Genomic DNA, 10,578 nt, shown 5'->3' on the forward strand with positions numbered 1-10,578 from the left:
GGGCGTGCATATTCCACAGTCTTTCCTCTAAAAGGTTTTCAGAAGCATTCCTTGTAAGTGCAGCAGCACATGCAATATTTATTGCCTTTTGCGTGGCGCAACACCTCAATCATGTAACTACTCTCTACATGGGAAATGCTAATTTGCTTATATGATTGACAATATCTACTTCTCTTGAAAGGCTGGCGACAGTGTCTGTGAACTATATTGTGCGCTACAGGATGCACACAGCTGCCTCAGCATCACACCAATGTGATTTACGCTGCCATTGATGTGTGCTGCAGAGAGTTAATGATTATGTGCCACAGTTAGTGGCTAAATAATATCTGACACGGCCTGGAAAGGTCTCTCCTGGAACAGTTGTACCCGTGCTGGCCACATGCTGCCCCCCCCCCTCCCCCGCTATTGAATCAACTCTGTAAACGTCAACAGTTCAAAGTTTTCAGTCGATGCCCGTCGTTACATAATGCGGGAGCAAAAATGACTCATGACAGGGTGGAAATAGAATTCGGTGGTTAAACTATGCAAAGATCAACTGTTAAATTACGCTTTATAGACACTGTTTTTGAAATACTTTATATAAGTTTTAGGATCATTGCTGAAAATACAAAGATTGAACTACGTACTTATGCATTTTTTTTATGTTTTCACTTGATTGTTTGGACATGGCTAAAATGGTGACTTCACAGGGACTTTTAATATGTATGCACCACACAAGACATTAAAGAAAACTAGCAACATATTCTTCATTGTTCAATATTGTAGGTGAGTCAAAAAAAAAAATGGATCTTTGACGTATTTAGTTGTCAATGGTAGTAAATTAGTTAATGGATTTATTTATTTTTTTAACAAAGGAACAATGATCCTGCTTGACTTAAATTAAGGCATAGCAGTATCAAAAGATAACAGTGAGCCACTTCCATTAGCATGTTAAGCTAATATTAGCAAGCTAGGACACACCTACTACTCAACTCAAGTACTATGACCAAAACACTACAATACCACATGACCAATTTTCAGTAATGTGATATTGTTAAGTGTTCAATCAAAGAAGAGTGCAAGTTACTTTAAAAAATTTTTTACAGTACCTTGGTTGACGTCCAAAAGGAAATGCTTCTCCCGGGAGCTGGCTGTCAAATTTCTATGGGCGCAAGGCCGCACAAGCTTTGTCCAAGATGTCCTTTTTAATTTTTGAGAAATTTGGATGAGTAGCAAGTACCTGTAGATAGAGAAAGAAAACAAACAAGTCTAAGAAGAACATAAAAACAACAAAACATACATTCACGTACACACACTAAAGAATACGACCGCTTCACCTTATGGCAGACATCGATGGCATCAAAATTCTGTTTTGATTTGAGGTAGTTCAAAGCAAGTTTGTATCCTGTCGTGACAAAAATGTTACGACATTATTTGTTTTGGTGCAGACTGGAACTTAAATGATCAACCTACCGACGGTTGGGTTGAACTGATTTCCATATTTCCAAGCCAGTTTGTAGTTGAATGCTGCGTCACGGAATGCCTGCTCCTTTTCCATTATGAAACCTCGATACTCATATGCTTTACAGCAAGACTGCACAGAAAATGCTCAGGTAGAATCATCTCATTTTTGCTCTTCAGTTTGGTCTTAAGTGCAATTACGCTTTCGAAGGCTACTGCAATGTGATGCTGTAAAATACTTCAACCGGCGACTGACCTTGTTATGTTTGAGACATCTGTTTAGGAGGTCATCGGCCAAGTCATACTTTCCCGAATGGATGTAGATGTTGGCCAGGAGTAGCCAACTCTTCTCAAACTCCTCAGCCTCAACAACATTCCAGGTCATCTTTGCGATATGTTTCAATTGATTCCTGGCTTGGGGAGTTTGTTCCAACATCATGAAAGCTGTCGCAATGGCCAGCAGTGCTGGCACGTGAGCTTCCTAAATTCAAACATGCTCGTTAAGCAGGATCAAGATGGCGGCCACTTTTCAGTAAATTGAGAAGAAAAATGCCACAATTTTCTTACCACATTAGTGACGATTTCTGTAAAAACAGAGATGGCTTTCTCTATATTAGCCTTCTGTTTCGTGGCTAGTAAGCAGTAGTTCTCCAGGATACGAAGTTTGAGGTGTCCTCCAGGAGTTTCTGGCTTTAATTCCTTCAAGAGCTGATGAGCTGTTGCCACAGCAACCCTCTCCATTTCTTGCTTCTCCGTAGAACTCCTAATGAGCAAAGTGAACTCATGATGACATAAAAGTCCACCCGAAGGTATTTATCTTTCAACTGCCTTTTTAGTAATCTTACCCAGTTCTAAAATCCAAATTACATAATTCGAGTCCCATCATGTCATTGTTGAGATTTAGGTAGAGTTCTATCATCTTATGCACAGCCTTTTGACCCCACCTGGTGTCTTTTCGGGCCTGGTTGAAATGATGCAGCGCAGTATTAGGTTCTGCCGTATACCTGAGCATCAAGCGTGAATTTAGTAAGAATATATGCAAAATAGATGCCACTTTGAACCTCAACAAACAACTGACTCACCAAAGATAAAGTCCTTTGCAGTAGTTGAACCCAGGTTCAAATGTAACCCTGGTTGAATATTTTTCCACCTTTTCAAAAAATCTGGACATGTCTTCCAACTTCCCTGCCTTCCTCAGCAAGTCAATGAGACGTGACACAGTTGAGAAGTTCTCTTGAAAAAAAATTAAAATTCCACTCATTTAAAGACACCTATTCGCCATTAGTTCCCTTTTTCGAATCATCGAGATTTTGCACCTGGTTTGCTCTCCAATAGCTGCTGATAATAGAAAACGGCTTGTTCATCATCCTGTCTCCTGAACATAATATCAGCCATCATCTAAATACAAACACGTTTAAAAAAAAAAAAAAGGTTTTACTAATGTGTTCCGAGAGGAGAATGGCCAGACATGAGGTGAAAGACGGCAGACAGAACACACCAGAGTTGCATCTTGATTAAACTGCTCGTTCTTCAAGATGACGTTACATTGTTCCTGGCATGCGTCAACTTCATCGAGCGTGAGGAATATCTGGGCCAACTCGAGCATCAACTAGAATGATATGTTTTGTGAATTACTTTTGCAAGGGATCAATACAACCCGGTTTCCGAATCAAACAATCCACAAGAGGTGCAACACATGTAGGGATGGGATTTAATTCAGCTGTACCGACCTTGAGATCCGTCTCACAATAACCGAGAGCTTCCTTGTAGAACTCGATGGCTCTGTTGTGGACCCTCTGACTCGTGTAGTGTTGAGCGATCTCAGAGCAGATCTTGGCAGCAAACTGCTTCTGGTCGTCAAAGCTGTCAGGTTGCTCCAATTGCACTCGCTTGAGCACTTTGGCTTGTATATCCCGCGCCTGGCAAAAGTCCAATTTGTCAATGACAATAATAATAGAATGCAAATACGGAGTATAGGCTTAAACATCTCGGATCATTGGCATCGCGACACAATTGAGTCACAAGATATTGCAGCAAAATGGCACAACGTCGCAGTTACGTATGTTGTCAGCGGCATTCTGATCAACATTTTATCGCCATTTTTAGTACTGAACTGCTGGTTTTAGTAAAGTATTAACGCCACTCTGACAGATTTATTTTTTTAAACAAGTGCATGCGTGTTTGGCGTAAAAACTGACGCATTTTCACATTGGTGCCTGGGCAAACTTAGTTTATTGTGTTTGGGAATGTGGCACACCTGGTGCCCGTGATAAAAAATTGAAAACAAATGTAAGACACACATATACATAGCCTTTAGGGATAAATCATTGGATACACAATAATAAAAAGCCAGAAGTGTGATAAAAAAAATGACTCACCCTTTGTAGCGATATTAAGGCTTCTTCAGCTTTATCAAGTCTATTTTGGACCTTTGACAGCAGCATCAGATAACGGCAATCATCTGAGAGTGCACGTAGGCCATTCACTAGGCCAGCCCATATAAATATTTAAAAAAAAAAAACAACAACAACATTCTGTATGAGCATGTGCGAGGCGAACTTTTTTTATTATTTTTTTTTTAATTAAATTTGTTTATTGATTACAAAGCTTTTTTGGGAGATTAAAGGAATTTCAATCCCAGGCTCTGTTTTGTAAAATTTGGGGGTGGATTTTAGATTTCAATGACAAGAGCGATAACTTCTTTTCATTGGCCTGCTATGAGGAGATTCAATTATTAGACAAAAACTCTACCGCAGACTATTTTCCGTGGCAGCCTTTTGTGATGTTTTCAACGTGTTGCCGATGTAAGGACAGTATAAGTACTGCTAAGTACCTGGCTTATGGGAGAGAGCATCAAGCAGAACGCTCTCACAGCGCTCGTATTGCTTCAGCTTCATCAGCAACTCGGCCAGGTCATAGCGCAGGAAATTCTGTTGTCCGGTCTTCAGTGCAGCTTCATAATAATGTAATGCCTGTGTAACAGGAAGTGTGTGTGTCAACACTTGGATGTCTCTGGAAATATATTATACAAGTACAAACCTTGTCAAAGTAATGCGTCTTGACCAGGAACTTGCCAAACTTGCTGACTAGAGCTCCGTCTTCCGGGGTTTTCCCCAGCGCATGCCCATAGACTTCAATGGCTTTCTCCGGCTGCAAGTAAAACAACCTCAATTTAGGATTGGTGACACGTTAGCTGTTTGTTAATAATTTGATGGAATGTTTATTTGATCATTTTTCTTGTTCCAAACTTTTCTGGGCCCAATCTCACAATGTGTTGTTTATGATTTAATTCCAACTGGATATCAATAATCACAAACGAAATATGCTCAACTGGTCACACAAATGAGAACAATTTCAATACTGTTCAAGTTCAGGAAATAATATCAACAATACTCCAAAAGCAAAGGTTCACCCTTAATTAGTTAATAAGGATCATTTGTAAAAAAAAAAAAATAAAAAAAAATTATGGAGAGCCCTTCTTGCTTCGTTTGACACAGAAATGCCTAACATTAAATAAAATAAAAAATAAAACGCCAAAGGCCAATTTTTCAAAGTTTGATAACTAATAAAAGACAACTTATGCTAGTGTGAATCTACACCAGTATTCGAAAGGGCTTGAGCTTGTTTTATAGAAACAGAAAAACCAAAAAAACAGACTGTATAATACGGTAAATGAACACAGGCCAATTGCGGCTGCCACCTACCTCTAAAATATGCATATAAGCTTCCCCGAGTAAGACGTATGCGTGAGCACTGGGTAGCTTGTCCACTATTTCCCTGGAGAACGGACAAATTCAAGACATTTTCCGTAGGAAAGGGTTGCATCTGGAATTTCGTATTTTTTTCAATGTCACATTTTGTAATTGTTAATTAAATACATAATCAGCAACTGTAACATCGAGAGACGACTCACCTGTAACAGCTCACATACAGACGCTTATCCTTTTTGTGGTTCAGGTAAATGTCAGCCATTTTCTCCTTGGCTTGAATGTAGTAGAGCTGCTCCGGTGTAATGTCTCGGAGCATATTCAGCGCCAACTCTGTGTCACCGTGTAACAAAGCGAGATCGACGTTGGCGATAGTCACTTGAAGCTCCTCAGGAGTGCCGGAGAACTTTGTGATGGCGTCTTGCATCACCTTGGCTGCTTCTTGCTGCAATAACAATACATACGTAAGCGAAAATATAAACAATGTAAAAAAACCTTTTTTTTTCTTGAACAACACAAGACTGAACCTGTTTATTGCTTAGCCGCAACGCCTCAGCTAACTCCAAGAAGACAGACACACAATCTGCGGAACTCAGTTCGATCATTTTTGTTTTAAATTTAGCTGATGAGCCAACCCTGCAGACCCCGGGAAGACTCATTGCCGTTTGCAAAATCTGAATGGCTTCAGTCAGCGCACCCATTTTCTTCTTTGCTTGAGCCTTGATCAGGAGGTACAAAGGATGTTCTCGAATCTGGAACGGAGTATGAAAATCTATTTAATCATCTTTATCTTTATCTTTATTGAAATCCTTCGTCAGTAATTAGGAGTAAACATTTTGACATTCAACTGACGCTCTCACCTCAAAGTTATGGCTGAGGCAAAGTTCAAGCGACTGGAAACACAAAGTGAAATTGCCGCGCAGCAAGTGGATCTGAGCCATGAGCAGATGCGTGTCCGTATGAGTAGGACACTGCTCGAGGCAATGTTGTAAACTGCTTTGAGCAGCATCGACATCGCCTGAATGACCACACACACACACACACACTGCAGTTAAAAAGAATCAGTTCCGAGAGGCAGCCATCGCATTTAAAAACGCAGCACTCACCGGAGTGGTATCTAACTTTGGCTTGCAGGAAAACCCCTTGAAGGAGACCCGGAACAATCTTAACCACCGTATCCAACAAGGTGGCACAATGTCTGAGCTGAGGAACAGCAGACTGGCCCTGAGCTGAAGGCTAAACCAAAAAGCGCCAAAACAATTCACAAATACGCTTTTCAGAGAAGAAACATAAACAGTGCGTCCTACCTTAGTGGGACACAGAGCAAGGTACTCCTTGACAACTTGGAAGAGGAAGTCAGGGTTCAGTTTCTGAAAGTACTCCACACCCAAAGGTAGACCCTGTAAAGTCAAAAAGTGGCTTTCCACTGCCTCTTTGAGCAGCTTGGTTATCTCTTCTTGCGGGCTGCGCTTTTTAATTGCCACAAGTGCAAGCAGGTAGAGGATTTCCTAATGAGATGAAACAAAAGAATGAGAAAGAGGAAACAACCAGGGGAAAAAAATGGGGAAAAAGGACTCCCATTGAACAGATTACAAAACAAGCGGAAAGAAATATATAATCTCACTCATCTGCGAAGTGTAGTGAAGGTAATTTATTGATTATCTAACTCAAGATGGTAGAAGTAGAATGAATTCTGAAGTCTTCAGACACATTTTGTCTGTCAATGTCCTGAAAAGTGTATCCAAACTAATTGAGAGAAGCTTCATCATGCAACAGAAATTAGAAATTAGAAATCCCTTCTGTTGCATGAAGGGATTTCTAATTTCTAAGGAACCGACCCAAAAAAAAAGACTGCACCAACACAACAAAGGACTTGACTGGCCAAGTCAGTGATCAGATCTTAACCCAATAGAGCATGCATTTCAGCTAATGAAGAGACTGAAGGGAGAAATTGCCAGAAAACCAACAAGAACTGTAAGAGGCTGCAGTAAAGGTCTGGAACAGCATTTTAAATGAAAAATGCAACAGTGGACTGAAAGTACGAGTTGTGCCACCAAATACTAAATATTATTCACTTTAAAGTCATTTAATAATGTACGTTCCAATACGTTTGCTCCCTTGAAAAGCGTGTAGCTTCAAACAAAGCGGACTCAGTCCTGAGTTGTTGATCACATCAAGAAGTAAATGAGATGAAATCAAATTTGGAATTCTTTTGTATTTGATATGAAACTTAATTTTTTTCTGTATTGTCATGTTTCTCCCCCCTGTCCTGCCGGGCCGTAGTCCTCACGCAGACAGGCACGTGACAGCATACAATATACACAAAAGAAATGACCTTGCTGTTCCAATACTTTTGGAGTGGACTGTAAATGTATCAACCTCACCCCTGATTTTCCAGTGGTTTGTTGAATTTCCGTCAGAAATTCCAAATCTTTCTCCGCTTCTTCTAGGCTGCCCTCCATCAGCTGGCACCAAATTATACCTGCGCAATGAAAACAATTAACAGTCCCCGAAGCTTGACAAATGTTCTGACACTTTGCAACTTACCCGTCAATGCAGTGAGGCTCATCTCATCCAGAGTCATGGCTGTCTTGTACCACTTCACGGCCTCCTTGATTTTACCCTGAAGCACCATAAGATATCCCAACTCTGCCGCCAAGTCGGAGTTTTGTCGCGACTCACCGAATGCTTTTTCCACCATGACGAACACCTGCTCAAGCACCGTCTCATTTCGTCCACACTAAAAGGAATCAATGCCGCTAATGATTACGTCCAACACATGACAAACAACAACAAGATGTTTTATCTCACAACTCGACTGAATGCGAGAGACATCCTGTGAGCAAGTTCTGGGTTGTGTGGTTCCTGCACGTCCAGACTTCGAATGAGATTGCAAAGATGCTTTGTTGACTGAAAATTGGAAGAGAAAATGTTTAAATAACTCGGTTAAATTGCTGGTTTCCGACTCAAAACGTTTTCTTTGGTTGTGTACCTCAACAATATCTCCATTGATACACAATGAATGCAAAGTGAGCATATGTAAAGCATCCAGGTTGTTTGTATCCATTTGTAAAACCCTGAAATGAGAAGTGTGAGATGGTTAATTTACACTCAAATGGTTTATTATTTGTAAAAGTGGCGACAACTGATGTTTTTGCTCAAAATGGTCATCAGATTTCAATCTGTTCTTTTTTTTTTCCAACGTGCTTGCAAAGACAAAATTATATAACTCCATACCTGACTGCGGCTTCTGTGGTTTGCTCCCAGTCTTGGAGGTTTAAAAAAAGGGTCATCTTCTTGATAAGAGCCGGTACGAAACCGGGGAAACTGGCAATGACCTTGTTAACCACATCTAACGCTCCAGAGTAGTTTTGGCAATATTCAAAGTATTGCGCCTGGGATAGACGAACAATAATCTACTATTAATTCCTAAACTGAAGAATTTCAACCTTATACATCAATGTTAAAAGTGAGTTCATAAATACCCGAAAGTTACTTACAGGTTCAACAACATACATTACTCAAATTCTTTTGTCCCCCCCCCAAAAAAAATATATAAATATACACAACAAAAATTGAAACGGGAACACTACACCATTCTAAACGTTTTCCCATCACATCCATCCAACCGTGAACACAATTTCTTTAAATCGCACCTTTCCCATCAGAGCAAAAGCATCTGGTCCATCCTTCAGCCCTTCATCAAAGTATTTTCCAGCCTTTCTGGCATAGTCATCTTTTCCACACGTCACATCTATCCATGCTTTCAGGATTATCCCCTGCACAGTACACAAGAGTTTCACAAAAGTTCACACAAGCCAGAACGGCACCTCAACCGTAGCTTTGTCTTACCTCTTTCGAACCACTGGAGAGTTTGATCATTCGCTCTATGTATTCCCTCGCTTTATCATTTCGGCCCAACAGCCAAAGAAACATCCCGGCGTAGTACAGACTCTGGGGAGATGCACTTTTGCGATCCTCTCTGATTTTACTTTCGAGCTCGCGAATAACCTCTCTGTCTGTGATTCCAAAGAGACGGGTTCAGTTGAATGTGTCGCAATCAACGTTGCCGGCTTACCTGGCGTCGTCTTTTTTTTCTCAGCGTAGACGCGTGCCATCAGAGAGCAGAGCGACACATCGGATCTATCCTTTATCGCGTCCAATTCGGCAGCGGCTTGTCGAACTTCACCTGTAATTTGATGTAGAAATCGTTGGGGAAGTGAGGAACTGATTTTGTAACGATATCGCGTTATTTCATTGGATGAGGTCCATCTCACCTTGCATCAAAGCGCCATATGCACGGAAGACACTGAAGACGGGCTCATTGCGAAATTTCTTCTGTGCGGTCGCTGTGGCATCCGCAACATGATTGAAATATTTCTCACTGCAATAATATCTAATCAAAGCCTAGAAATAAAAAGATATTCAATTGTTAGATTTTACCAAATACAGTTGAATTCATTTGGAAACACTTTGGGTCACAACTAGTTTTTTTTCCCCCTGTACGTTTGTTTGCGTAGATTATTGGTCTTCGCTAGCAAGTCATCATCATCATCCACACCGCTTATCCTGTACATGGTTGCCAAGGGAGGGTGAGGGTGAGGTTGAGGGGATGCTGGAGCCTATGCCAGCTGACTACAGTCAGAAGGAACACTTCACCCTGAACAGGTTGCCAGCCAGTCACAGAGTACACATAGACACGTCACTGGGTGGAAACCAATCCCACGCTGCCCGCACATAAGTGATGCGAGTGAACTACACCGTCATTGTACTGGCAAGTCATCAGTGAGAATTCAAAGCTATTTTTTTTGTAGGGTTGAATAATGCCATGTAAAATTATTTAATTTTCAACTAGTTATTACAAGTTGCATGGTTTACTTCAGTGATTCCCAACAGCCAATTTCACTTAAGTGGTCTTAAAATTATTTATTTGCAAACAATAATGTATTTTTGTTTGTTCATCTATCTGAGCTAGCAGCATATTGTGACGGGCTAGATAATTCAATCCTGTGTTTCATCATTTTGTGACATTTCTCTTTAGTAGTGTACTGCGATGGTTTTTAAATGTATGGACAGGTTTTTAACTAGTTTGAAAAATGTATTTTAGTTTTACAAAATGACTCTGAAAAACAGTCTGTGTTATCTTTAAAATGTTATTCATTATAATTATAACCAAACAACAATGTCCAATTGCTTCTCCAATCATTTTTCAGTTTTCAAGTAAGCCAACAATTGAGTGAGCAGGAGATATTATTTTCTTTATACTGACCCTGAGCTACATCTTATGTGCTTTTCAACGAGGTGACTGCTAAACACGTTCATCTAAACCGATAAAGAATCTGCTTACCATTGCTATGTCTTTAGTCTCCATTTTGACAGCCAGGCTATTAGTTTTAACTGCCCAATTTAGTGGGAGGTGAATGTTATCTTT

At 40.4% G+C, this 10,578-nt stretch overlaps 1 protein-coding gene across 1 annotated transcript in view; it reads right to left on the reverse strand.

Annotated features, from left to right (window-relative positions):
* The window catches only part of LOC148323731 (tetratricopeptide repeat protein 21B-like), a 36,500-nt gene extending 25,973 nt beyond the window's left edge, over nucleotides 1-10,527 (reverse strand). The window contains exons 1-29 of the mRNA XM_088314330.1: nucleotides 10,495-10,527; nucleotides 9,425-9,554; nucleotides 9,226-9,336; nucleotides 9,000-9,166; nucleotides 8,804-8,926; nucleotides 8,385-8,542; nucleotides 8,140-8,224; nucleotides 7,959-8,057; nucleotides 7,695-7,887; nucleotides 7,532-7,629; nucleotides 6,455-6,655; nucleotides 6,254-6,383; nucleotides 6,008-6,165; nucleotides 5,675-5,899; nucleotides 5,354-5,592; nucleotides 5,145-5,217; nucleotides 4,480-4,590; nucleotides 4,274-4,412; nucleotides 3,819-3,925; nucleotides 3,171-3,359; nucleotides 2,939-3,049; nucleotides 2,757-2,838; nucleotides 2,523-2,673; nucleotides 2,286-2,444; nucleotides 2,008-2,203; nucleotides 1,697-1,921; nucleotides 1,453-1,573; nucleotides 1,317-1,384; nucleotides 1,089-1,219 (exon numbers count right to left, since the gene is read on the reverse strand). Of these exons, the coding sequence (XP_088170456.1) occupies nucleotides 1,142-1,219; nucleotides 1,317-1,384; nucleotides 1,453-1,573; nucleotides 1,697-1,921; nucleotides 2,008-2,203; nucleotides 2,286-2,444; nucleotides 2,523-2,673; nucleotides 2,757-2,838; nucleotides 2,939-3,049; nucleotides 3,171-3,359; nucleotides 3,819-3,925; nucleotides 4,274-4,412; nucleotides 4,480-4,590; nucleotides 5,145-5,217; nucleotides 5,354-5,592; nucleotides 5,675-5,899; nucleotides 6,008-6,165; nucleotides 6,254-6,383; nucleotides 6,455-6,655; nucleotides 7,532-7,629; nucleotides 7,695-7,887; nucleotides 7,959-8,057; nucleotides 8,140-8,224; nucleotides 8,385-8,542; nucleotides 8,804-8,926; nucleotides 9,000-9,166; nucleotides 9,226-9,336; nucleotides 9,425-9,554; nucleotides 10,495-10,518 (3,951 nt within the window). The 5' untranslated portion in view covers nucleotides 10,519-10,527 and the 3' untranslated portion in view covers nucleotides 1,089-1,141. The remainder of the gene's footprint in view (nucleotides 1-1,088; nucleotides 1,220-1,316; nucleotides 1,385-1,452; nucleotides 1,574-1,696; nucleotides 1,922-2,007; nucleotides 2,204-2,285; nucleotides 2,445-2,522; nucleotides 2,674-2,756; nucleotides 2,839-2,938; nucleotides 3,050-3,170; nucleotides 3,360-3,818; nucleotides 3,926-4,273; nucleotides 4,413-4,479; nucleotides 4,591-5,144; nucleotides 5,218-5,353; nucleotides 5,593-5,674; nucleotides 5,900-6,007; nucleotides 6,166-6,253; nucleotides 6,384-6,454; nucleotides 6,656-7,531; nucleotides 7,630-7,694; nucleotides 7,888-7,958; nucleotides 8,058-8,139; nucleotides 8,225-8,384; nucleotides 8,543-8,803; nucleotides 8,927-8,999; nucleotides 9,167-9,225; nucleotides 9,337-9,424; nucleotides 9,555-10,494) is intronic.
* Between the last annotated feature and the right edge of the window lie 51 nt (nucleotides 10,528-10,578).

The sequence above is a fragment of the Idiotropiscis lumnitzeri genome, chromosome 14 (genome assembly GCF_059441095.1).
Source record: "Idiotropiscis lumnitzeri isolate Australia: NSW breed Sydney's pygmy pipehorse chromosome 14, RoL_Ilum_1.0, whole genome shotgun sequence".
NCBI classification, from domain to species: domain Eukaryota; kingdom Metazoa; phylum Chordata; class Actinopteri; order Syngnathiformes; family Syngnathidae; genus Idiotropiscis; species Idiotropiscis lumnitzeri.